Genomic DNA, 26,585 nt, shown 5'->3' on the forward strand with positions numbered 1-26,585 from the left:
CTCGGCGCGGGGGCGGAGGGGCCCGGCGGGGCTGGGCTGGCCGGCTCGGGCGCCGGGGAGCACGCGCGGCCGCGCAGATCTCGCCCCGATCTCTGGAAAACTGTGACTCCCTCACAGGTCCGGCCCCGCTCGGGTCCCCCTGCGCTAACGAGCCAGGCCCCCCTTGATTGCTGATTTTACGCTTTTTGGACCAATTGTGGGTCTCCGGGGGCGGGGTTTTGACAGCTCCGGGCGGGAGGGGGGGGCCCGGGAGAAGGTGTCGGAAGCCGCCGCGGGAAGAAAACATGTCAACAGAATAAAATATTCACCAATGGCGGCGCGCCGGGCCCGAGACCCCTCCCCCGGCCCGGCCCCCGCCCCGGCGCCCGCGCGGCCCGCGGCCCGGCCGAGGGCTGGGAGGCGCGCGCGGGGCCTCCCCGACCAGCCGACGGGGCCCGAGGCAGGGGGCGCCCGGGGCCCGGGGCCTCGGGGAGGGCCCCCTCCCCCCCAAGTGCAAAGCATCGACACGTCCCGGGGGGGGAAAGAGGGGGCGCCCTTCCCCTCCCTCCCCCCCCGCGCCCCAGCCTGGCCTCCCACCCCGCTCCCGGTCCCCGCCCCGGCTCCAGGCGCCCCGGACGGAGGCTGCGGGCCCCGGGAGGCGAGGCCAGAGGGCGGCCGAGTCGGGAGGCTCGGGCGGCCGAGGGCCCGGAGCCCAACTCAGGTGGCCGGAGCCGGTGAGTGGGGAGCCGGCGCGGGCGGGGGCGGGACGCGCGGCCCCAAGCGGGCGAGACCCGGGGACCCCCCTCCCGTCCGCGCCGCCCCTCGAGGACTCGGGGACCCGGGCTTCCAGCCGGACCCAGCTTTGAGCCCCAAGTGTCAGGTCCCCAACCCCCAAAGCGGGACCCGGAACCCCGCGGCCAGGTAGGCGAGCGCACCTTCTGCGGAGCCCGCGCCCGCGGCTGCTCGGCCTCGGGTGCTCCGCACGCGCCGGAACGAATTTTCGCCGCATCCGGTACTGGAGATGCGAGCCCATCACCCCCTCCACGCCGGCACCCTTTACTCCTCTAGAGTTTGCTTCTGTCTTTTTATGTTTTTTTTTTTTTTTTTTTTTTTTTTTTTTCAAGCTCAAGGCTGCCCGGTTCAGGAATGCTGAGTAACGCGGGTGGGAATGGGGGTGTCTGTGCGCGACCATGGACACCCCCGTCTGCCATCAGTCTTCGTTTTTCTCTCTGGCGACAGCCCCACTGCCTCCCCGAGGGGTGTGTGTATGTGTGTGTGTGTGTGAGATTTCGCGCCCCGGCGTGGTGCCCTTGGCACACACCGAGGAGCCATAATCAGGTGTGTCGAGAGGAAGAAAATCACACACTTGTCTGGAATAGGGTTGGGGCGCGGACCCCCGTGCTTGCTGGGCTTGGGGGAGCCACCGTGGACACTTGCACCCGAACCCGTCACTACAAATGCCTTCTGCCGCACCGGCGCCGCGTCCGCGTCCCCTTGGCGGTTTTACCTACGTCCATCAATGGCCAGGGCGGCTCGCCCCCCCCCCCCCAGCCCCCCTCCGCCGCACACACCAGGGCTCTGGCGTTTGGTAGCTGACCGCCCAAAAGGCGTTTAAAAGCCGGTCGCCCCGGCAGTACGGGGTTGAGACCAGCAGGAGTCGTTTGGCCTCCACGACCTTTTCCCCTCGGTTCCCAGCCAGCACCAGGCACTTGTAATTCTCCCCGGCCGGGTGCGCGCCCGCCGCGCGGGGCTTTTTCTTCAGACCTCCCTCCCGCCTGGGTTCCCTTTCTCACTCTCTTCCTCTGCCCCCTGCGCACCTCCAGCTCCGGCTTCTGCCGTCTCCGCAGCTGGGGGTGGGGTGGGGTGGGTGTCCACGGCAGCTTTGCAAAAGCTCCAGTTCAGACAGGATGCGGCCCCCCAGGAGAGAAGCGCCTGGACTGCACTTGCGCAGTTGCGAGGCGAACGAACGAACGAACAAACAAACAAACAAACAAACAATCGCCAGGCCAGCTTCCCGAATTAGCACCACGCTTGCTACGCTGTTTACTTACAAGCACTAAACTGTTCGTTCGTTCCTTACAAGCACCTGGGAAGAACGTGTGGGTGCCGGAGTGAGTGTTTTGGACATTTCGCCGTAGCTGATCTGGGCGCCTAGGCCCGAGATTGGAAACACAAAAGTCTGAGTCAGTGGTCCGGGAAGCCGGCGGCTACCGCGCAGCGTCTGCAGCCGGGTGGGAGGGGGGATCTGAACCCTGACCGTGGAGGCAAGGAGCTGCCCTGCGGCTGCTCACAGAGACTTTTTCCTGGCAGGTTGGGGTCGGAGGACCTGCCTCGGCCGCTCTTGAGATTCTTTATCGACTCCTCGTCCGCAGTCAAACTTCTGCTTTAGAACGTGCTCGGGCCATCGAAAACTGGCGCTGAGGCGGCCGGGGCAGCCTCTCCGGCGGCGCCTCGCGGCTCGCCCGCGGCTCCTGCTCCGCCCCACCCCCGCCCGGGCCGCCCCCCTCTCCCCTTCCTAGGAACAGGCGCCCCGGGGGAAGTCCCCCCCGGGCAGAGTGTGCGTGTCTCTTTAAGAGGCCCCGGGGGGCGCCTCGCGGGCCGCCCGGGGCTGGAGGGGGAGGGCACGGGCGAGGGCGCCTGGCGCCAGGCGGCCGAGGCTCTACAACAAAGCTCCGGCCCCTGTCACTTCGCATCGGTCGGGACCCGCAGACGGGCGGGGGACGCGCGCCCGGCCGCCCCTCCCTCTCGCAGGCGGTCCCGGGCGGGGGGCGTCGGGCGGCCGCCGGCTTCGTGGTCCCGGGGCCCTTTCACGTGCCCGCACCGAGCCCCGCATCCTGGGCGGCCCAGGGCTGCGGTCCCGAGCCGAGCCCCGCAGAGCGGCCGGGTTACACTGAGACAACTCTCTCCCGAGCTGATCCTTCCAATCGCATCCCCGCGGGTGCCTGCGCCCGCGTGGGGCGGAGGCGCGAAGGCTGGGGGATGTGTGCTCCTGTGGCAGAGTCGGGCGAGGGGCGCTGGGCACCGGTAATGGGGCACTGAGCGTGCCTGACGCATGGACGGGCCCAGGGCTGTGTGGCCCTGTAGTCGGGGAAAGCGGCCGGGGAGACACCAGGCGAATTCGCTGTCCTCGGCTTCTCCACCGGACCCGCGCCTCCCGGAGCCTTGGCGCCAGCTAGCCCAGCTAAGCAGTAGGGACTGGGCTCCCCCGCGGTCCCGGGTCTGGCCAGGCTGGGGGCCGCGGCCTCGGTGACCCCAGCCCGCGGCGGCCCGGCCTGTCCCGTCCACTTAAACAAATTGCGGCTGACAGGCGCGCAGTCTCCCTGGAGCCGCTGCTCGCCGGTCGCCTCTCGTCCCAATTACCCAGCGCAGGGTCTGGCCAACAGGCTTGGGGTGCGGCAGGCGGGACACGGGAAGAGTGGGCTGCCCGACCCTCTCTTCCTGGTCGCGGTGTGGCCCTAGTCTGGTGCCAGGACCAGCCGCGGGGCAACCTGGGCTCTGGGAGGCACTGGAACAGTTAGCTCCTGTGTGGCCCAGTGCCTGTCTTCCAGGTCGATGCCAAGGCCAGGCCCAACTAATCTGTCTCTGTCCAGGACACACTTGCTCCCCGGAGTGGGGATGGGGGTGAAGGGCTGGGCGGGCATCTCTCTGTATTTTGACAGATCACGTGGTTAGGAACCCAGGTTGTGTCCCTATCAATTTTGGGAGACTCTCCCCTAGAGTTTTAGGAACCCTGCTACCCACTCATCTACCCCGAGCCTTGGTGTCACGAAGTGCAGCTACTGCCCTTGCAACCCAAAGGTCAGCAAAAGTCTTAAACTTGAGCCTGTCCATGAGTGGGTGTTTGGGATCTCAGGGCGAGTGAAGCGGCTTGAGATGGTCCCCAGGCCTGGACCACCTGCATCAGCGGGGCAGGGCTGGCCGGCGGGCGCCGCAGGCTGGTTCCCTGGGTTACCTGCAGGACAGCGCAGTCCCACGCCCACCAGTTAGCTGCCTTTGAACCCCCTTTTGCCTTCCGACCTCCGCATCCCCCTTTCCTCGGCCATGCTACCCGCGCTGCACAGTTCCTCTCCCTGCAGAAGCGTGAAGCCTAGAGCGGCAGGTCATTAGCCTAGGTGGCTCCGGGTGGAAAAGCTAGACCGGAATCCCAAATCTGCTCCTTAGAAAGGTGGTGGCCGCATTGCATCCCAAAGGGCCTCCACTGGGCTCTGGCTTTAAGGACCAGATCTGCCTGCAGGAGGGGTGTGTGTGTGTGTGTGTGTGTGTGTGTGTGTACCTACAGAAGGAAGGAGGTCATTCAGGGAGCTGCTTCAAAATCAGCCAGGAGGTCTGGCTGAAAACCTGAAGACCTAGGATTGAGTGAGTCTGGAATTGTCTGAGGGGCCCTGGGCAGAGAGGTCAGCTGGGATTCAGGTGGCTCTACAGAAGCTGGCCAGGGCACAGGGAGCAGCAAGGTGCAGAAAGGGGTCAGCTGACTAGCTGTGTGACCCCACGACCTTGGGAAAGGCCCTGCCCTTCTTGGGGCTCAGGCTTGTCATCAGCCAAAGGAGGGTGGAATGGGCGTTCAACAGCTTTGGGCTTAGTCTCTGATTTGTAAAAAACTAAGAGCATTGAGAAATTCTTCCCGGTTACAGCCTCGTGGCTGTCTGGCCTGGCTCCTGCATGCCCCTGGCAGAGCCCGCCCTGATGTCTGTGCTTGTGTGTGATTTTGCCCTTGGACCACTGGGCCAGTTACTGGATCACTCCCAGACATTGCCATGCCTTTTGAGTTGCCAGTTCCCGGCAGGCAGGCACCGTTTTGCAGATCACCAAGGTATTTTCATCCATCAGATTGAGAGGGAGCCCAATGGGTAGGAAGTACTGTGAGAATTAGGAGGTCACTTGTGGTCCTCAAGGTCACCTGGCCCAGTCACAATTAGATCCATGTTCTGATGACCTTCTGAGTGATGCTATCATGAGGTCTGGGGGCGGGGGGTTGCCTTGGGGAGGCGGAGGTTATGTTGGATGTTATCTGTAGAGGATAAGAGGCTGGCCGCTCTAGGGCTAGTGGCAGTAAGGTCCCCTGTCCAGCTCTCACCTCCAGCTGATTACAGGCCATGGCTGGGTCCCTAACCTTCCCAATTAGCTGGGGGCCAGGCCCTGGGCCTTCCAGATAACCTGAACTCCAATGGCAGCCGCTATGGGGCCGGCTTATCTAAGCTCTCTGATCCTCACCCTTCCCCCCACTTACTTAGAGTTGCCCTGACTGCAAGCAGATGAATAACCAGATTGTCCTGCAAGCTCAGCCGGCCAGGCCGGTAACTACACCCACCACTTTCCCTGACTGGAGGAGGCCACATCTGTTTTCTCCCCGCTGGAAAGGGCTGGGCCGGGGTCGGCAGGTCCCCTCCATGGCTGAGAGAGCTGCTGGCAGCAGTGTCTCCGTCCCGCTCATGCACCCAAGGCGGGGTGCAGAAGTCGTGCTTTCCAGAGCTTCCGTTCCCCCCCCCAGGCAGCCACGCCACCAGCTGTGTGCACAAAGCAGCCATGGCGCACTCCTGTACTGTTGACTAAAATACTGCTCCAGCTGGGGATGGGGCTGTGCTAGGCACATCGACACGAATGATGCCCAAACTGCAAAGAGCTGCTCTCCCGGGGAGTTCCAGGCCTGAGCCCCCACCCCCAGCCTCCTTCTCAGCCCCCAGGAGCCTTGGCAGGAGGGAGGGACCGTGAGATTCAGGTCTTCTCCCCGGATGTTCACTTGTTCTGGTGAAGGCGTCTGAATATTAAATTTCTCTTCAGGCACTGGGTGTTGGGTGGGGGCTATGGAGAGGGCAGGGGGCCAGGAGCTGCCCCGGCTCTGACCAGATGGCTGGGTGGGAAGGCTGCTTGCCTGTGAATTCAACCCTTCTATTAAAAATTCCACCACAAAGCACACCTGGCTCAGTGGCCTTCCTTCAGTCCTTCAAGGCCTTCTCAGGGGTCTCTGGGAGGTGTAGGTGGAGAAAGAGGAACTGTATTCGATTCTTTCCCGTTTCCCATGTTGTCAGCCCTCTCCATCTCACCATTTAGTCCTCAAAAGGAGGAGGGAGGAAATGAGAATTCAGGCTTGGTATGGTGGCAGGCGCCTGCAATCCCAGCACTTGAGAGGTGGAGGCAGGAAGATTAAGGAGTTCACGGTTAGCCTTGGCTACAGAGTGAGACAGAGATCACCCTGAGTTACCCGAAACCTGGTCTCAGAAATAAAACAAAACAAAACAAACCCCCAGAACTAGCTACCAGAGGCTTTCCAACTTTCACAAGATACCCAACTCTGGTGGACAGGATCTCCATCTTTCCATCCTGAAAGAGGGAGGATTCCCAAGTGCCCTAAGGTAAGGCCACAGGCAAGGGTGAGCTCTCTTCCCGGAACAACCCACCACAGGGTAGGGGCTGGGCACCTCTAGAACTCGGAGCCTCTGGTAATAGGCACGAACCTTGGAGATTAGACTTCAGTGAAGCTCTACCTAAATTCCAGTGGGAAGATTTTTCTCTCCTTTTCTTCCCAACATGGGCTCCCCCGTCTCTTGCACAGAGTGCGGTGTGGGTGTTGGGAGACCCGAGGACTTTGCTCGGTGTTTGGAGAGGACCCTGACCCCAGCAACTCAGGAAGGGACACCAATTGCAGCGTGATTTATTGGACAAGACGTGCACTTTTTGACATGGCCTCAGTAACCACGGTTTCCTTCACTGAGCAGTACAGGACCAGGGTACAAGGGCTTAAAGATAAGACAGACAAATTCTCCCCATGAGCCAACAGGGAAGCAAGGGGCAAGGGGAGGCCTCTTTTCCTTCTTCCTTCCGCATCACTCTGGGCCTCGGCTCACTCCCGTCTTGGAGGGAACTGAGCAAGGACATCTGGCAGCAGTGTGCCTCACAGCCTGAAGTGGGTTAGGGCTGGCATCCACCACAATGCCTGGTTGGACCACTCAACTCTCCACCCAGGGCCCTAAGATCTGGCCACTGTTCCAGTCCCCCTGTGGGTACCGTTAGAAAATACAAAAGCGGATCCGATGCAGGGCATCATGTGCAGAGAGAAGGGGCTGAGTTTCCGCAGTCTCTTTTGGCCACAGCCCCCACTGACAGGAGTGGCAGAGAGTGCCGAGGTGTTCTGGAGGTCTCTTCTCTTCCAGTCAGGATGAGTAGCTGTTGTCACTAAGCTTAGGGAAGGTGGGATTGGTGAGAGAGGAGCTGAGACTGAGAAGGGTAGGACCAGAGGCGTGCTGGGGGAGGAGGGGCAGGGGCGTGCTTCTCCCAGCCTTTCTAGAGGGTAAGCAGGCCGGCCAGTCAGCAGCAGGCATCTGGTGCCTATGGGAAGCCGGTGGGGAAGAGGCTGAGGGGCTGGCCCTCGTTGGTAGGGAGCGGAGACCGGTAGCCATCGAAGTTTCTCGGGATGCTGCCGCTGGTGGAGCCTGAGCTGTTACTCAGAGTCTCGATGCTTCCCTCTCGCTGAAGTTCTGCAAAACAGGAGAGGGCCAGGCTTGGTCAGAGTTGGCTGGAGATGCGGGCACACCCTGGGCCTGGCTGCTCACCACAAAGCCCCATTGCAGGTCCATTCGTATTTTTTTGCAGGGAGAGGCTTGTTCCCACCTGCTCTCCCTGGGGCCAGGTGGCAGCTCAGGCCCCACAGGGGCTTGGTGAGGGGAGGAGAAGCCCCCGTGGCTAGCAGACTCCAGTTTTTGACTTGGGTGTTTCTTTCATTTCAGGCCAGAAGTGTAACGGCCTTTGTAGCTGGCACTGCTGCCCATGGGGTATGGGCTAGCCCCCGCACACACACTCACGCTCGGCCAGCATTCCCCCTCAATTCCTTAGTGTGCACTGTCCAGGATCAGCAGGTGGCCAGAGGCCAGGACAGCGAAGAGACACAATCGGCAGAGGTGATCTGTCCCTACTGCTCTTCTCCTGGCTGACCTGTCCCTGGAGCTCTGTCCCAGCTTAGCCTCCATTGTTCCCTTACTCACACCCACATAAGCCACCTGCTAACCAGGCCTGAGCTCTGTACAATGGGGTCCTGTGCTTGGGGGAGCCTATTCCACTGAAGAGGTCCCCTGCTTGGCTCCCGCCAGCTCTCCACAGAATGGATATGCTGAGTTGATCTGTGGAGTAGCAAGGCCCACTGCCCTGGTCCCTGCACCTCCACACTGCTATTGTGGACATGGCAGACAGACCTATCTTATTTAGCTATGGTAACCTTAACTGCCTCGCCCAGTCTTCATCCACAACAGTCACTGTGCAGGCAGAGGGCTGGGAGCAGGATTCCCTGCTTGCTGGGCTCATTTCCTGGTTTCTAAGGTTGGGCAGTCCCTGCCCCTTCTTTGCTCTTTGCTGTTGGCCCTGAGATGTGGACATGCACATGACGGACAGTTTCTGGAGTCTTCTCCAAGCTCAGATGGCAGCCGAGCCTCTTCCTCTGCGGGCTGCCTGCTTGTGGTTACAGAGTTTTGCCTGTCTACCTCAGGAGTGCAGGACCTCACAGCAGTTACTTGATGCACTGAGCAATGCGTCATCTGGTGTGGCGGCAGAGCTCAGTCTCCGCCTGTGCCCACTCAGGCCCCTGCCACACACATGCAGCACAGCCAGCTTTGGTTAGGGAGTGGGGGGCCATGGCCTCCACTGGACTGGCCACCACCGGCCAGGTGCTCCGGAACTCTGAAGGTCACACGATAGCACAAGTTGGGTGGTGGCGGCGGCAGAGGTGGCGGCAGTAGCAGGAAGGGCAGGGAAATGTAACTATGCCAGTCACGTCTGGGCCAGAGCCCAGCCTAGCCGAGCACACCAGGACAGTACAGATTCCAGCAGGTTGTGAGTATTGTGAGTAATAGGAGGGGGCTGTGGACATCGGCTGAGGCACTGGCTGTGGTGCCTGATCCCCCAGAGACGCTGGCTTCCTGTGGGGGCCTTGGTCCTGGGAAGGCCATGAGATAACTCTCTGGGCAGAAGGCTGCTCAGGTCCTTTCCTCCAGCTTGGTTTTCAGGTTTACCTTCACCTTGGGATAGGGTGATTGTGGCACTAGAGGGGAAGGCTAGTGAGCAAAGGGGAGGCCCTAGGCATTAGTGTGCAAGCAGCAGACTCCAGTAGAGTCCCTCCTCCCCCCTTCTTTCCCCACAAGCAAGCCCAGGAGTTTCGCAGAGAGACCCAAGGACCTGAGTGGCTTTCAGAGGCCCATGCACTCCTGCGCAACCATCCTAGCACTAGGGGGCGCTGACAGCAGGGCCAGGAAGGGCAGGAGAGGAGCAGGCAGGAGCAAGAAAACCTGGGGCCTCCTCAGGATACAGACCCAAGGAAGAGCGCCCCAGGTGAAGGAGCAGGAGAGGCCATCAGTAAGGGGAGAGTGGCTCCTTTGCCAAGCAGAGGGACAGAGCCCCAAGAGTCCTGATACAAAATGCAACATGTCCACACTGCCAAAGAAGCTGAGGATTCCACAGCCCAGGCCGAAGCTTGGCACCCCACTGTCCCTCCCCCAGCAACACCCTCGGCATCACCCCCAAGCCATTGCTGACCCCACCACGTGAGTCTAAGTGGACGCACCCCATCCATCAAGTGACAGTGCAGGGACAGTTGCCAAGGGGTTATAAGATGGATTTGCTCTCTTGGAGTCCAGGCATGGCTGAGCTGCCTGGCCCATGCTTTCTCTTTGTTGCTTAGGCCTGGGAGAGATGGGGCTGGGCAGGCTTCCTCCGTGCCCCCACATCCCGAGGTACCTAAGATTTTGCTGACTGTTTCCTTTCAACTTTGCCCTGGCTCATTTGAACTGGCCACTGGGTCCCATGATCTCCACACTTATCCATTCAAAGCCAGGACACTGTACAGCACAAACCTCCTCTTGTTATTCCTCTAAGGACTGTCACTCACTCCTTAGGGTCCCCATGCATAAACTCCCCGGCACTACCAAATGGCTGTTTACAGCTGCTGCCTCTGTCTGGCCTCACTGGTGCTTCCTGTTTGAATTAGGCTGCTGGGCCCCAAAATGCCTGCTCATCTTCCTAAGCTTTCCATGGGTGCCCACTCTTCTGTGAATCCTGATGTCGACTGCAGAGCCCCTAGGCCTACTGAATCAATCCCACATCTTGACCCCTAGCTAGGGCTCTGGAAGGTTTCCAAGTGTATTATCCCCACAGGAGGACAGGCCCTGGGAGGGAGTGTGTGCCTCATCTCTGCTTCCCCAGTCGCAATCCTCAGGCCTAAGAAGTAACTTCTGGAATGAATGAATGATGTGGTAGGGAGTCACGGGGCCTTTCTTCAGCATGAACCAATTAGTGACAGAACCAATTGGCTGGTCCTGGGCTGGTCTTTGGGGTTCTTTCTTAGGTGTCCTCTATCGGACCCGCTCTCTCTCTGTTCCTCCAAAGATGCGAGAGTGAGTGTGTGGGACGTGAGCACGGAGGAGGGGCGCGTGGTGCACACTGCCTCCCTGATTCGCGTCACCCCTCCCACCAGCCCTAGAAGCAATCGCAGAGTGGAAACGTGTGGCCTTACCTTCCTCCATCCCGAACGCATGCTTTGTTACTGTTGGGTTGTTCACGGACGCTGGGCTGTTGGCATTGTTTTTTTTTTCCTTTTTTTTTCCCTTTTGAAAAGAAAAGCATTGAGGAGTCTTTTTCTTTTTTGTCTTTGAGAGATATGGACAATGATCCAGAAGGACACTGATCTCCACAAGCAGGAGGAGAGGGTGGAGGGAGGCGCAGGGGTGACACTCGGGAAAAGGGCGGTCTTGCATCGGAACTCTGCGGTCCGGGACACTGACATGCACGTGAGGCGGCGGGAGACGGACCGGTCATGGGGGGGCAGGCCCAGAGGCAGAAGTGTGAATCTTTCCGTAAGGGGTGGGGGGAAGAGGAATCACACAGTAAGCATAACACAACGGCTTCTAGAAGGGGACACACAGGGACCTGTGGCCCATGCAGTGACAGATGGGGCCCCATGCAGGCAGGCTGCTAGGAAAGGGAGGGAGGCAGGCTGAAGAGGTTCCTGGGGGACCCTTGTGCATTTTGACATAGTGGCCCCTTAACCCCCAACCCCAGTCCCACACTGTCCAACTCTCAGCAGTCTTCCTGCAGTATAAGTAGACTCCAGGTGAAGCCTAGCAGAAATCAACCAGGGCAGGCAACTAGGGAGGTTCTCCCAGCAGCATGGAGTCTGGCCCAGGGGCAGCTGGCTTTAAGAAAGCCTGTTCTTCCATGACCCCCCAACTTTCCCCCAACAGGCCAGAGCATAAGGAAGTGCCCCAGAAAGTGCCTGGACTCAAACTGTACCCTCGTATTCTCCAGATACTAGGTGACCCTGGAAGGTAGGAGTGACAGCCCCGTGTTACAGACAGCAACATCAAAGACAAAGAGGAAGCCACGGGATCTGGGTTCACCCTAGAGGGAGAACTGGTACTGAGGCAGGCTGAATGCTGGACCCCAATGCCCACTAGTGCCTATGTCCCCAAATCCCTACTGTTCTCACTAGGAAACAGGCTTGTCACCATAGCTGATCCCTAGTGGCAAAGGCTGGGATGGGCAGGCCACAGGGGACAGGAGGGAACAGCAGGGGCAGCAGTGAGGAGGAGGAGGCCTCTGATTTCATGAAATAAATAAGCTAAAGTAGAGGAGGCCTTGTCTGCAGGTTGTCCCCCCCCCCATTCCACACTGTGCCTGTCAAACTCCTAAGGTATCTGAAGAGCAAAGAGATGTGGCTGACCTCTCCGAAGGACTCTGGTTACCTGCACATCAGCAGAGGAACACAGAGAGGAGCCATAGTCAATCTCTGTGGAGACAGGCAGAGCCCCTTGGCCAAGCATGAGTTTGTCCATGCCTGGCTCCTAGGAGCTCTACGATGAGTGAAGGGGTGTTAGGGGTGATGACAGCATGACTTTTCACGCATCAACTATTGTATCATGAGGTCTGGCTCCCCAGACCTCAGGAGGGAGACTCTGAGCACACCAGGCCTCAGTGAGACTTGGAACAGCGGAGCCTCAGTGGGAGGAAGGCTTCAGCAGAAGGCCAAGGTGGATTCTGCTTTGGGCTGGCTATTCAGGTCTGTCTAGCCTGAGACCCTCAGAGGGCTCCTGGGTGGCACCACATTGGTTGGGGGTAGATCACAAGTCTCCAGGGCCCAGAAGGATCCTCAGGGACCTGCAAAGGCAGTGCTGTGTGTGTTTGGAAGAGGGTACCTGGGGCCCAGGCTCAGCCTTGGGGCAGCCCAGGGATTTCCACCACAAAAGGATCAGCATCTACTGTCTGTCCCAGCCAGCCATGGTGTGTGCATGAGTGCCAAGATGCTGCTCATTAAACAGATTAGCAGAGTACTTTTATTAGGTCCTGGCTGTAGCAGCACGACCTACTCCTAAACTAACCACCCAAGCTGCCCAATAGGAGTGGGCTCAGGCCTGGTGGGAGGAGGAGTCTGGCCTGCTGAGGCTCTGGCCACCTGTGTCCTGGGTGACTCTGGGTGGGAGCCTAGGGTTCCTGAGCATCAAGATGGCAATGTCTGTTTCATAGCCTGGCTGCAGGAATGAAATTAAATAATGCATGGAGAGCGCGTCACAAAGTGCTTAAAGCTTCCAGTCAGCAAATGTGAGTTACTATTATTGTTGCAATTGAATTAGTCACTGTGATTATCCCCAGGACTTCAGGGACCTTCTCCAGCACACACCCCCCCCCAGATGGCCCTGTCACCTAGGCCCCTACCAGCTCTGCCTCTGCTGGAGCCTCGGCAAAGATTCTTTCTTTTTAATCAAGAAATGGTTCAGGGAGGAAGATGGCAGATATGTGTTTACAGCTTTTCATTTCCTTCCTTTCTTCTTTCCAAACACACTCTCCCAAGATGGAGAATAAATTCCCAACCCTGTTGACATGCATTGATTTTTCTTCCCTCCTGCATCTACCTCTGAGTTTTCCCACATTAGTGGGGGCTGTGGTTAAGACCCCCTGCTTGGGGTGTGTTTGGTGAGAGCTCAGCGCAGTGAATGAACATAGAGAAGCCAGCCAAATGCCCAGTCTTGCCCGGTGCCTGGCGTAGGAAAGATCTGTAGAAAACAAAACTAATCTTTCAGTTCTTTTTCTGCTTGAGGGTTCTTGGGTATGCTGGGTGGGGGGTGGGAGTCCTCTCATTAAGAAGCCAGACTGACCAGCATTTTCCCTTGAAGGGATAAACAGTGAGGAGACCAGATGACTGCAGGGCAGTTACAAGTTAATCAAAACTGGTTCAGATGGGGTTGGTCCCTTGCAAGCCATTTTGTTAGCAAGAGGCTTGCACACAGGGCTAGAACTAACGAGGCAAAACAGTACAGAAAGGGAGGGGGGAAGGTAGGAGGGAGGAAAGAGGGAGAGGGAAAGAGAGAGGGGACAGAGATGCAGACAGACAAGAGACAGAGAAATAGACAGAGAGGCAAAGACAGACAGACAGACAGACAGACAGATACAGGGGTAGATGGGAGGCTTGAATGCTTCCTAGGGCTGAGACCTGGGCAGCTAGCCCTGATGTCAATTGGGAGGTGGCTGGACCTGGCAGACATAGTGAGCGGTTGCTTGTCTTATCCAGCTCAGAGCCTGTACACTGCTGTTCCCTCAGAGTGTGACTGAGGAGGGAGAGGCAGTGGAGACAATGATGGAGTTGGCTGAAGTCGCTGAGACTGGGACAGTACCATCAGAGACCACACACTCTGGGCTGGAGCCAGCCTCAGCCCCCAGGGCCCTTTCCGAGGAGGTTAAAAGTACAGCAGCTAAAGGAAGCAGCAGAGAGGAGCCAGCTTTCCCTTGCACTTAGCACACAGTTCTGAGGTTAGGTGCCTGGCTCCTCTGTGCCCTCTCCAGCCTTCCTTCCCCTCAGGCTTCTAAGCTGGCAAACATGCCAGTAGTTAAAGGGCTTCCTCTCCTGGGGAGGTCTGGAAAGGCCTGGAACCCAGGCTAGTGGAGCCTGAGAGGAGTCACCTTTCTCCTCCAGCAGGGTCTCTGGGACCTTGCCAGGCTTGCCTTCTAGAAGCTACAAGGCTGAGGCTGAAAAGGCTCCACCCATTCAGGTCACAGGAATCCTGGTTTGGAGACGAGAAGCAGGGCTAGCTCTGGCCTGCTCTTATCTCTGGGGCTTAACACCTATGCCTGAACCCAGATCTCTGGCTGGCTGACGCCAGTCTTCTGGTGTCTTACTACACACACAGCCTGGCGCCCTGAGTGTTTTAGGAGTGCAGCCGCCTGGGGCAACAGAAGTCTCCTTCCTGGCCAGGTCAGTCCTCAGGACTCCCGTGAAGACACCTGCCTATTGCTCTGCTCAGCTTCTGTCCTGACTCAGATACACAGACCACCCTGAGGGAATGAGGCTAAGATGCCACGGCCTGGGCTGCCAGTGGCGAAGGTAGATCTCAGGTGTTTTCAGCCCAGGGGGCCATGGCCACAGGGCCATGCATGGTGACTAAGAGCCTCAGCTATCACTGAGGAGAGACCCGAGGCCTAGGAGAACGCAGATGCTCCTGCTTATTCATGGGCTTTAGGCCTTGAGAGTGGTGGGCAAAACTAGGAAGGAGTGATACGCAGGGAGACAGATGGACTAGCATGGCTCTGCTTTAGCTTCCAACCAGAAACCTGGCAAAGAGCCTGGGAACTTGGTTCTCAACAGCAGGCCAGTGTGGTACAGCACCACTGCATTGGGCGTGAGGCTGGCCAGAGGGCTGAAGCCCTCCCTGGTGGGCCGAGGGAGAGGGGTGCATGGAGCCAGGAGATAGGTGCATTGGAAACCAGAGGAAGGACAATAAAAGCAGGCGTGTGAAGAGGAGGGAGAGAAACTAGGGAGGGGAAGCTCTCTCAGGGGAGGCCTCCTGCAGCACCCCATCCCATAGCCACTCGGTGTCTAGCTTCTTGGCTGGAGCTGACTAGCTGTGTCTATGCATGCACACGTGTATGCATGTGTGTGTGAGCGAGTGTGCGCACGCACGTGTGTGCAGGGCGGGGGTGGGGCACTGGAATCCCAGGCGGAAAGGATTACAGCATGGCCCCACATCTCCTGCACAGCCTTTGAAGTGCTGAAGAGCAGCGTCAGGTCGGTGGGTAGGGTCTGGTCACGAGCACTGCTTGTCTGTTTGGGGGCTGGAGTCTACCCACCCAGGCAGGGACGGTCTTGAACCGTCAAGTATGGGGACTTGCATTACCTCATTCCCAGCAAACCCACACCATCTGAACCTCCCTAAGTCTTAGCTTCCAAGGATAAGACAGAAGGACCAGCAACCCATGCCACATCGCACTCAACACTCAGTGACCCTCTCAGCACTCACCAGAGTAAACTAACTCTACATCCTGACCAAGGCCAGATCCACCCAGTCCCAGGAGACCGTGAGGGGACAGACAGAAAAGGTGCGCTGACCTGGCTCACACTTCCCCTCTGAGGTGTTTGATGGCTGGCTAAAGCCAAGCTTTAGTTAGCCCCAACTGAGAGTCACGAGGAGAAAGGGGGTTATGGGAGAGGACATCGTTCTGGCCCTAGTGCTGTCACAGAGGGCTCAATCATTTGGGCAGGTCACTGGCATCTGCAAACCACGAGGGGAGGGTGTGCTCTGGAGACGTCATGAGGCGTGTAAGGCTGTCAGGAGACAGGGGCCAGGGTCCCCAAGAAGTGCAATATGCTTCAGAGGGTTATCTCTCGGAGGCAGGCTGAAGGAACTGGAGCAGACATGTCACCCAAGGAGGCCTTGATGCCATTTAAGGCTGATTCAGAGTTGAGCAGCATGACAGATGTATGTATCTTTGGGGATAGAGGGTGCCCAGCCCAGTGCTATGGCCTGACTTCTTGGTGTGGGTCCATTAGAGGGGCTAGGAGGAGCCCTGTGAGGTGGGCATATGTGTCCCATTCCACACGGTCCTAGAGAGGACATAGGGATGGAAGCTCCATCCTAAGCCCCCAGACAGGGTACTTCCTGAGCTAGCCTCCCGTCCTGTGAGATAGTACAGAGCCTACAGACTACAGGAGAGATGCTACACTTTGAACGCTGCTGACCGGTGGGGGCTGGAGCCACATCTGGTTCTCATTTAAATGTTCGAGTGTAATTAAATTTGCTACGATGCAGCGGAAGAGTTTGCTAAGATGTGGCTTACCCCTTTTCCACGAGGGCTAAGAAGTCACAGTTTTTTTATTCCACCAGCAGCCTCGCTCTCGTTCCTGCCGAGTGCCTGCCCTAGTCTGAGAGGGCAGAGGCCTGTTCCATCACTCGTTTGTCTCTATTCTTCCTTCTTTCCCTGTCTGCTTCCTTCCTTCCTTCTCTTCCTCTTTTCCTCCCTTTGGCACAAGCTCTCGATGTGCTAAGGAGGCTGGTCTTGAATTCCTGGGTTTAAGGGATCCTTCCACCTCAGCCTCTGGAGCAGCCTGAACTACAGGTATGTCCCATCATGCCTGGCTCCCCCATCTCTTCTCTAGAATGCACAGGCCGGGGCTATCATTAGTTATGTGATACTCAGGAGAGCCTCCTGCCCCACCCCCATGCCGTCTGCCCACCTGAGAGGACCTGTGACTCAGCAAGTCTCCACTGGGGCTGATGGGCTGGGGGAGGCTGGCGTCACCATTCCCCCGTGAGGCTCTTCCCCAGCCCCGAGGAGACAGACACTGTGCCTGGTTTACTTCAGTGATGCCGAGCTCCTTCTCCCGGGAGATAGGGGAGGACCTCTAATAGTGTGCGGAGGGAATCCCTTCTTTGTTGGATACCCTCATGATAGGAAGTGATCGAGAGTGATGATTCTCAAAGTGCAGGGGCAGGACACCCTCCAACGCTGTCCTGGCTCTAGAGCCCAGGGCAGGGGGAGTAAGGTGCTTCCCAGACTCACCACCCTTCACTATGCGACCCCAGGACTGTCGCGTGGGGGTTGCCCTTCCCCAACTCTCCCTGCCCTCATACAGGAAGGAGGCATCCAGAAGGAGCCTACCAGAAGAAAGCAAGAGTGAGGTCTGAGCAATTAAAGGAACGCGCAGGGCCTTTATCTGAGAGTGTGGAACAGCAGGGACAGCAGAGTCCGAGGAGCCTCCCCATTCACTTCCACACCCTCAGGTATCTTCCTTCCCAGGCTCCCACTCAGGACCTCTCCGCAGCAAACACAAGATCTTGGGATGGCTATTTCACCGGCCTCCCTTCCCACCCGAACATCTTCGGTTTATAACATCTTTTTACTAGGGATTTATGACTTTCGTGGTAATGGGTTCCATTCTATTTCCTCTGTGCCGATATTTCTAATCATTATGGTGCGGGCTTTATGAGCGTTTCTTAGTAAGTGAAGGTATTCTTTTTCCCCTTTGAAGCAGACTGTCCTGTGAGTTACTGACTTGCTGTGTGTGTGGGAGGGGATGACAACGGTAGGGGCTGTGCAGAATCTCGATTTAAAAACAAAGCTGTACTGAGGTCCCTTTGAAACCCTTGGTTAACTACCATACCGAAGCCTCACTAACCACTCAGGAGCAACTAGAGCCACGCTCAGGCACAGGTGGCGTTTGTGGACTGGACAGCGCCCACCTGGAGGATGGGTATGCACACAAATACCCGGGTGTTTGCCAATCCCAGTCTTTCTATGGGAGTCAACTTCACTTTTTGGTGGCATTTAGGTTAGGCTTATGTGTTTAGTAGCCTTTTTATTGATGAATCAAGTTTTAAGGAAACTGACTCGATTCCCCGTCCAGGGGTCCTATGCTAAGTCTGACAAAAGAAATACATCAGGATAAGGCCTCTGTGGCCCGTTAGGGTCTCAAGCTGCGCTGTTGAGCCTGTGCGCCTGCGCCATGGCAGGGGCGGGGGCAGAGTCTCCCTTAGCAGCGGGTGGGGCCACCCTTCCCTCACTGCAGCCCAAGCTGGGCTGATGTGGCTCTCTCCCTCTTTGTGCTGGTCTCATAGACAGGCTGCTGGTGCCGGGCCCTATTCATTATTCAATTCAGCTGGCTCGGAGGAGCCTTTCCATTTGCTCCTCCAGGAGGGATAACAAATCTAGAAATGCAATTCCACTTTGGTGTATTAAGATATCGATTTGCCTGCTGAGCAGAAGTGCATTTGTTCTGCCAGCCCTCCTGTGGGGAGGAAGGGGTTAACCAAATGTTTATCACAAGGCTGGCTTCAGAGTTGAAAGTAATGTGATCAGTAATGAATTTTGTGTTACATTAGGTTGTATAAATGGACAGACAAGCGCAGACAACAAGTGGCCAGGAGTCGGGGCTAATCTAATGATGTAAAAATAGAGACAGCACCAATTATACCAGGGGCCAGCTCCAGGCTCCTGCAGGGACTGAAAATGAATAGGTACAAATCAAATTACTCACTAATAGACGCACTACAAGAGGGGCAGTCAATGGTAAATGCATTAGAGCCCAGTGACCTCTCTGCTCTGCACAGCAGAGTCCCAAAATTTGACTTCCATCTTCAGAGTGGGGGGCAGGGAGTGGCGCTCTCAAAGAAACTCTTGTTGGATGAAAGATGGCCACCACTCCTCATCCCAAACCAGTCAGTCCCCTGCAGAAGAGACCTCCTGTCCTAGCTGGCCTCCAGTGCTCCCCGAAGCCTGAGCTCTGGGGGAGGAGAGACACCCATGTGAGGGACATTGGAGCAGTGGGACCAAGCCTTCTGTGTAGGCAAAGACAGGAGGTTACATACCCAAACACTTCACAGCCATGTGCCTCTCGGGGATGCTGTTTTTTACTGCTACGTCAAGGGCTGTGTCTGCATTGGAAATAAAATAGTTCTTTAAAGAGGATCATACAGTGGACCTTCTAAGAGTCTAACAAGAACTGAGGTCAAAATGAGCAGATACCAGATCTGGCTGACCCCTGATAGCTTTGCAGGGAGAGTTCTGGGGTCTTTTCCAAGGTCTGGCACATCTAGATTTTTCATTAGCCGAAGCTAGCAATCTCTACCCCTTCCTTCTCCCCAAGTCTCCACGGACTGAATTCCCCTATTCCTGCCTGCTGCTGGGGGGTTGGGGAGGGAAGGATGAGGACTAAGCTTTTGGGAAGTGCCTCCAATTTTCTTTCATGGTTCTATAGATTTCGACACCAGGCCTGATGTCCAAAGCTGCCTGACAGTGTGCTGGGCTCTTCTGGGAAGGCTTGTGGAAACACGCTCAGAGCTAGTCCTATATCCTCATCGTCAGCTCTTGATGGCTCGGGGATGGATGAAGAATGAAACCAAAGAAGCTCTAAGTCTTCCAAGGACTAGTCCAAGCTTCACGGAGGTGCGGGCCCAGAGGCTTGGTTCACCCTCCTCCCCCAGCCACCCTAGGCCAGCACCACACAGTCATTCACAGAGCGGAGATGTCATGTCAGTTGTGGCCAGCTGGGGGCTGGAGAAACAGGGAATGTGCCAATATAATGGGCATGGGGGAGGGGAGGGCGTAGAATGGAAAAAGTCATCCTGAATAAATGAGGTGACTGGAAGTGAGTCTCCCCAAACTTGATTAAATGCAGAGAGGTGAACTGTAAGCTACTAAGTTACAAGAACAAGACATATATGGGGGATGAGGAAGGGGACAGCTATGAAGGCTGTAGGATCCCACCGCAGACTTAAAGCTGTCCCGGGCAGTGGGGCTTGCAGGCTCCTGGGGCCAGGAGTCATGCAGGAAGAGCAGGCAGCAGAAAAATCACCCAAAGCTAGACACCTGCCTAATGCCCTTGCTTTGGGCAATCCAAAATGTCTCACATTTAATGCAATCAAGGGTCATCTCTAACCTTCCTTTTCTACAGATGGTCCTGTTTCCTAGCCTTGCCATCGGAGAAGCTGGGGAAGAAGAGAAGGTGAGTACCCTGTTGGCGGTGCTCTACCTTGCTGGGAGACCTCACACCTTATGAAAGGGCCAGTGATTAAAGGTGAAATCTGGCGGCGGTGGCAGAGGAGGTACCAAGAAGAATCCTCCCTTGGGTTAACCATTTACCCATTGTGATGATCCCGAGGAGGCCCCTGGCAACTGTCCTGCAGCCCTCCACCCTTTGCCCAAGCTGGCACACGTTCCACAGCCACTTTCCTTGGTGCAACACGTAGAAAGAGAACGCTGAAGAGTCACCTGAGAGGCCACACTGGCATTTCCTCTTTGTTGACAAGAAACAGCATGCCATGCCATGGGCAAGTAGGCCATGTGTAGAGAAGCCAACCAGCCCTGGGCGTCCACCGTGGCCCCTCCATGGGGGCAGCTCCAGAAGGGGCAGAGGACAGGGGCAGGGAAAGCAAGCTAGCTGGAGTCAGATCTAAGACTAAGACTTGGCCTGGAACTAAGAAGTGTGTCTTTTAAGCACGATAACTGTTCCCATGGCTTTGGCTGCCTTTCATTTACCTCTCAGAGGCCACAAAAACCCAATCAGTCATTCAACAAACATTAACTGAGGCTCAGCTTGGCATTCGTCCCAGGACTGGGCAAGGAGAACTGGTAGCTAAAGGTAACAAAGATGAATCAGATTGGGTCCAAGGAACAAGAATTGGGTCAGGATGCACTCATGGCACTATGGATAATGGCACTATGGATAAGGGAGGAGCAGAAAGGACCCACGGAGCTGGTCCTCTCCTAAGTGGCATGTAGAAAGCTGTCAGCCTTGGCTCCTTAACAGGAGAGTCCATAAACCGTCCTTGCCCGAGGCCAAGCATCCCGAATGCAGCTGCTACAGAGAGGTTCAAGGAGACACATGTGGCCAAGGAAGGAGAGTCAGAGGAGGAGACTCTGAGTTTGGCTGAAAGAAACGACCGTGTTTCGGGGCTGTCTACTTCCGGTGGACCAACTTGCTGGCAGAGCTGGAGAGCTAGAATCACACGCTTGCAGAAGGAGGTGGGGGGAATCCCAAGTGGGATGAGGAAGGTGGGTCAGGCAAGAAGGCAGGAAAGGCCTAACAGACATTTTAAAAAAAACAAAACATGGCAAGATCTCAGTTGAGCTATGAAGACAGCTTGCATTTTCAAAGCAGGGAAGTGACCTTAACCTCCCTGAGGATGGGAACCCCTTCCTCTATGGGGGTCCCTATTTTGAATTAAAACACGGGTCACATTCTGAGCAGGTGAGACTGGCATGATGGTCAGAATGGACACTTTTATTTGAGAAATAATATTTTCTTTGGTGATGCTGGAGACTGAACTCAAACTCAGAACCCTGTGCACTGCAGACCAGCACCAACAATGAGTTATGTCCTTGGCCACTTTAGTGCCTTGTTTTAATTCCTTTTTAAAAGTTATTTCAAGAATTTCATCTCTCGCCTCCGGAGCTGAGGAGAGGGACATCTTAGAGAATTTGGATGAGAGGCCTGTGGCACAGCGGGAGTCTGCAGCACAGGGGGCCTCTCGGCTGTCTAGAGTGATGGGGCGGCACAGACTGCTGACTGCAGTGTCCAGTGTGTGCATGTCACGAGGATGGGGAGTCAGTGCTCCCTGTATTTCCTGTTTAACTCCTACTAAGAGATGAAAAATTAAACCCTGAGAGGAAGGGACCGGCCACGCGCTTCCCTCCATTTCTTGAATGCAGATCTCACCACAAGAGACACTGATTTTTTCCCAGCGCAGCAGTTGGCGCTGGGAACTGAAGGGTCTCTCAGGACTTGGCCTTTGCTCCCGGTGGAAAATAGCTAGGACGTGGTGCTGGGACACTGCTGGGACACAGATGGCAACACAGTGCCACCCTTGGGGCCACAGCCGCCCCACAATCCCACAGTTGTGCTCCCCCACACTAGAGGCTGCTTATGACCTGCTGGTGGGAAAGGGCTCTCTCTGCATGGCAGCCCTGGCCTCTGGGAGCTACCCTCTTCTCCCACCCTTAGCAATCAGGGCATCTGTGGCTGGAGACCTGTGTCCCGCAGCAACTCCCGTTTTGGACACTTGGTCCCCCTCGATCCCCCCCACGTGGTGCTATTTTGAGAGGTACCCAGCTACGGGAAGCAGTTCTTTCTGCTTTTCCATCCTCCAGGGGGTGAAAGAGCTTCTCTACCGTACACAATGACTGCTAAGATGCTCTGCCCAAGCAACCACCGGCTGACCCCTCTGAAACCATGAGTCCAAATGGATCTCTGTCTCTAACTTGTTCTCCAGGATCTCTCACAGCAGTCAGAAAACCAATGCAGTGTGAGGACTAAGTTTATGAATTTCAAAGTCTCCCAGGTCCCTCTGGGCATGTCTGTCAGGGCGTTTCTAGGTAGGTCTAGCTGCGGAGGGGCTCTTCCCATGGTCTGGAGTTCCAGGATGAATGAGAAGGAGAAAGCAAGCAAGGTCAGCATTCACCTCTCTTGCACTTCCTGACTGGATGTAACATGACCAGCTGCCTAATGCTCCCGTCACCACACCCACACCATGACGGATGGGGTTCCTTCTTAAGCCATGAGCCCCAATAAATCTTCCTTGTCTTTAGCTGCTTCTGTCAGGATTCTGTCACAGCAGTGAGAGCAGTGACTAACAGATACAGCTTTCTAGTAAGCTGTGGCTAGGGAGAGGAGCCCTAGCTAGCTCGCTTCAGTTTACTATCAGGCCCTGGTAGGAGCCAGAGAGGGACAGACCACGGCTCAGCGCCATCACCTCCCCCTGGGCTTCTGAACTTTCCAAGAAAGGAATTGTGGCTCACCTATTCTCACTTAGTCTGGTGAGGGATGCAACAGCTGCCCAGAGAGGCAGCCTGCCTGCTGCAACCACAGAGAGGGCCTCGTTGGTGGTCACTGAGAGAACACACTGAAAGCATTCCTCCTGTTTGTTTTTGGTTTTGTTTTTGTAAATGCCATAGAAGGAAAAGCCCAGGGTCCATACAGATAAAGCAGAGGAGAAGGCGCAGATTCCTGGTTAAGTCACCTGGATGATAAACAGCATTTCTCAAGGAACCTGTTACAGAGGGGAAACAGGCAATGATGGGTTAGTACCAGAGAAGCTCAGAGTCCTTGTTAAGAGAGGAGACCCAGCTAGAGCTTGTTGGGTTAGATGGACCACTCTCTTCCATCTGGAGAAGGGAGGCCAGGAGAATTAAGAGAAAGTAAGACTGGAGACTGGGCCACATGCATTACTACACTAGGTATCAATGGGGAGGAGAGAGAATCTCATTCTCAAGAGACCAAAAAGAGGACTGGAGAGATGGCCCATTGGGTGAAGGGACCTGGCGACAAGTCTGATGACCTGAGTTCAATTCCCAGGACCCACATGATAGAAAGAGAGAACTGACTTCTGCAAGTTGTCCAGCGACCTCTGCATGCACCCCACCCCACTCATAAGTAAAAAATCATTAAAGTAACTCAAAATTTTATTTTTGACAAAGAGGCTGTAGGTGGAAACCTTTCCTAGGGTATGTGGAGTCGACACCATTGAAACTCAGAGGGACTGAGCAGGAGGGGACGGGACGGTCTCATGCAACAGGCAGGTTATATGAGATGATCAAAGCAGCTTGGTGGTTGTGCCTGGCAGGTAGTACTTGGGACCTGTGGGGCAATGGCCTTGTAGATACAGGTAGTAAGTATCTTGAGCCTGCTCGGATAAGAATAGGTTGGCTAACCTAGGACTAGAGAAGGGTCCAACCTTCACTAACATCTCAGTGCTGTCTCTTTTCTTACACGTGTGGTATGCACGTGTGCACGTTCGTATGTGTGTGGGCACATGCTCACGGAGGCCCAGGACTGATACCAGGGGTCTTCCCCAGATCACTGTCTATTTATTCTTTGAGGCAAGGTCTCTCAATATGGCTAGTCTAGCTAGCAGCTTGCCGCAGGGTTCCTTGTTGATGCTCTGGCCCAGTGTGGGACTTAAGGTTAAAGCACCATGCCCGTCCAGCATTTACGCCATTTCTGGAGATCTGCAGTTTAGTCTTCATGTTTCCATGACAAACGCCCTGCCACGGGCTGTCCCTGCCTCTGTCTACCTCAAGGTGAGCGTCCTTATTTCCTGCCATGGTGCTCCGCTTCACCATGGGCCAGAAACAACAGAGCCATGAGGTCACACACTGAGACTGCTGAACAGTGAGTCCAACATCTGTTTCTTCCTTTAAAGAGGAAAAAGAAAGGAGAGAGAGAGAGAGAGAGAGAGAGAGAGAGAGAGAGAGAGAGCCACAGCACTAGAAAAGGAACACGAGGGACCCATACAACACACTGCTAGCTCCATGGCTGCCAAGCAGAGTTCTTCTGGGTTGTAACTTCTTCATCTGAGGTGTGGGGGATTTCTTTCTTTTTTTTTTTTTTTTGGAGACAGGGTTTCTCTGTGTCAGCTTGAGTGTCCTAGACTCACTCTGTAGACCAGGCTGGCCTGGCACTCACAGAGATCTGCCTGCCTCTGCCTCCCTAAGTGCTGGGGTTACAGGAGAGTGCCGCTGCAGCCAGCTGTGTGTGGGGATTTCTAACAACTCCATATTATCTTCTGTGTGTGGGTTTTGCCTATATGTATGTATGTGCACCACACACATGCCTGGTGCACAGACGCCGAAGAAGGTGTTGGATCCCCAGGCACTGGGATTTACACATGGTTGTGAGTCACCCTGTGGGTGCTGGGACCTGAACCTTGGTCCTATAAAAACAGTGTTGTTACCTGCTGAGCCCTCCCTCTACTCCTTTCCTTTTTTTTTTTTTTTTTTTTTTCTTTGGAGACAAGATCTTATGTATCCCAGGTAGGTAGGCCTTGAACTCACTATGTAGCAGAGGATAACCTTGAACTTCTGATCTTCCTGCCTGTACCTTTTGAGTTCTGGGATGTAGACATACGCGTCAACATTTTGCTAGAAACTCCACACAAGTCCAATGTGAGTAGCTACGTTTTCTGAAGCACACTGATGATTAAATTATCTGCTTTGAGTATGGGGTAGGGCAACAAGTAGGGGCATCTGAAGGCTTGGCCGATGACTGGGTACTTGCACTTGCTATGGCCTGTGTGGTACCTTGTCTGTAGCCATCAGCAGTGGGTAAGCAGAAGGTCCAGGACCTACTGGAATGGCCAATCTTCATGGCAGGACTGGGCTCCGAACCACCGGGCGCTACAATTAGTGTGTGCAGTAAACCACTCCTCACAAGAGCTCCTGGTTATGCCTATTTACTAGTTTAAAAAGTTACTTTTAAGATTTATTTATTATGCATTTTTATGTATATTGGTACTTTGTCTGCCTGGACATCTACACACCAGAAGACAGCATCAGATAGGCATGAGCTGCCATGTGGGTGCTGGGAATTGAACTCAGGACTTTTGGAAGAGCAAAAAAAAGAGTGAGTGCTCTTAACTGTGGAGTCATCTTTCCATCCCCCTAAAATTACTGTTTGTTTGTTTGTTTGTTTTTTGGGGGGGTTATGGTTTTACCTACATGTGTACCTGTCTGTGTACCATGTGTGTGTGTGTTGCCTGCAGAGATGAGAGGAAGGCATCAGATCCTCTGGCATTGGAGTCACAGACACAGATACGTGAGCTACATAAAAGCACTGGGAATTGGACCTGGGTCGTCTGGAAGAGCATCCAGCACTCTGAACCACCGGGCCGTTTCTCCAGCCTCAGATGCCATCCCTGAGACTTTCTGAAGCCCTACAACGAAGGTCACCAGCGACGCATGCGTTCCCACGTGCACACCGAGCTTATTAAAGTCACCTTTTCCAGAGAACAGGAAATCACAGACATTTGTTAATGAACTGACTGAAACTTCCTGTAACCATCTAAAGACTATGTGATGTTCAAAATATGCGTCTCAAGTTAAGAAGGGAGGCACAGTCCTTCCAGTAAATAAAAGTTAACCGAACACAGTCTCCAAGCCTTGGTTTTCAAGTTGCAAATCACAATTCACTGAAGTATTAAGAAATCAAAGCAGCGTGCCTAGAGAGCTAGCATGCACATCTGGGGCACTGTACTGTGTGAACTTGAGTATTTGGCAAACTGAGTCAGGCTGTAATATGTGTTTACAGCAGAAAGCAAGGGGCAGGAAGCAAGAAAGACTAAGCATTTCTGAAGAGAGTTAGGGCAATGGTGGATAGAACGAGGCAGCCTCTCCCTGACTGACAATTTAGTAAGGACTGGAAAGGAGAACAGAATGTCACCAGGCAAAGACAGTCCTTCTTGGTGTCAGGAGCTGCTTGTGGGTCCGCAATACTTGAACTGCAGTCTATGCATGAGGCTTGGGCTTTTGATGTGAGGTGTTGGAGACAGCAAGAAAGAACAAGTTTGAACCTAGTGACCGGAAGAGTTGAAGCTCAGACGGGCTCCGCGTGCACCCAGGTGTTTACTGAAATCCCTTTTGGGGGGGGATTAAATTATATATTTACCTAGACACAAAACAATTGGGATAGTCTGTTTACTGGAAAGATGCTCCTTTTTTGAAGGAAAGGCAATATTGAAAGGAATGTTTGCTGAGTAGAAATTAGTTATTTTGGGGGAAATGGTTGCGAGGGGAGGCGGCTCAGGGAGACCGCATTCCAGACAGAAAAAAAAGGATAAGCAGAGAGGCTTACAGGGCCCCAGAGCCCCAGCCTGACTAGCTCAAAGGCAGGAGGGATGGGTCTGAAGAGAAGGCGGCCTAGTCAGGATGGCTTTGTATACAGAGTGGGGTGTGCCTAGAAGGAACTGCAAAGGCCTCTTAGAAGTGGGGATTTAGAGCCGGGCCTGATGGAGCACGCCTGTAATTCCAGCACTCAGGGAGGCAGAGGCAGGCTGATCTCTGTGAGTTCAAAGGCCAGCCTGATCTACAAATTG

The 26,585-nt window shown here is 55.3% G+C and overlaps 2 protein-coding genes across 9 annotated transcripts in view; one reads left to right on the top strand and one right to left on the bottom strand.

The window, feature by feature from the left end:
• Positions 1–282: 282 nt before the first annotated feature.
• LOC132655182 (basic proline-rich protein-like) lies at positions 283–25,645 on the top strand. 2 transcript variants are annotated; one of them, XM_060387086.1, is made up of 4 exons: positions 283–713; positions 18,977–19,164; positions 19,673–19,723; positions 25,257–25,645. In XM_060387086.1, the coding sequence occupies exons 1-4, from the start codon at positions 311–313 to the stop codon at positions 25,260–25,262; spliced, it is 648 nt and encodes a 215-aa protein (XP_060243069.1). In that variant the 5' UTR covers positions 283–310; the 3' UTR covers positions 25,263–25,645. The 2 variants fall into 2 exon arrangements, 1 of the variants encoding a protein (XP_060243069.1); XR_009592857.1 differs by lacking the exon at positions 283–713 and adding an exon at positions 721–900.
• Bcas3 (BCAS3 microtubule associated cell migration factor) overlaps positions 6,613–26,585 on the bottom strand; it is a 471,233-nt gene continuing 451,260 nt past the window's right edge. For 2 of the 7 annotated variants that reach the window (XM_060387076.1, XM_060387078.1), the window contains 3 exons: positions 18,588–18,653; positions 10,472–10,562; positions 6,613–7,451 (listed from right to left, as the gene is read on the bottom strand). In XM_060387076.1, coding sequence (XP_060243059.1) covers positions 7,415–7,451; positions 10,472–10,562; positions 18,588–18,653 — 194 coding nt within the window. In that variant the 3' untranslated portion in view covers positions 6,613–7,414. The remainder of the gene's footprint in view (positions 7,452–10,471; positions 10,563–18,587; positions 18,654–26,585) is intronic. The other 5 variants (XM_060387080.1, XM_060387082.1, XM_060387077.1 and 2 more) reach the window with 3 other exon arrangements.

This window comes from Meriones unguiculatus, chromosome 7, assembly GCF_030254825.1.
Source record: "Meriones unguiculatus strain TT.TT164.6M chromosome 7, Bangor_MerUng_6.1, whole genome shotgun sequence".
Taxonomy (NCBI): Eukaryota; Metazoa; Chordata; class Mammalia; order Rodentia; family Muridae; genus Meriones; species Meriones unguiculatus.

What these genes read in the sequence shown, in the direction of transcription:
- LOC132655182 (XM_060387086.1), top strand. Translation starts at nt 311, where the DNA reads ATGGCGGCGCGCCGGGCCCGAGACCCCTCCCCCGGCCCGGCCCCCGCC. An exon ending in AACTCAGGTGGCCGGAGCCG is followed by an intron (nt 714 to 18,976) that starts GTGAGTGGGGAG and finishes ATGGTTCTATAG; the next exon opens with ATTTCGACACCAGGCCTGAT. An exon ending in CTAGTCCAAGCTTCACGGAG is followed by an intron (nt 19,165 to 19,672) that starts GTGCGGGCCCAG and finishes CCTTTTCTACAG; the next exon opens with ATGGTCCTGTTTCCTAGCCT.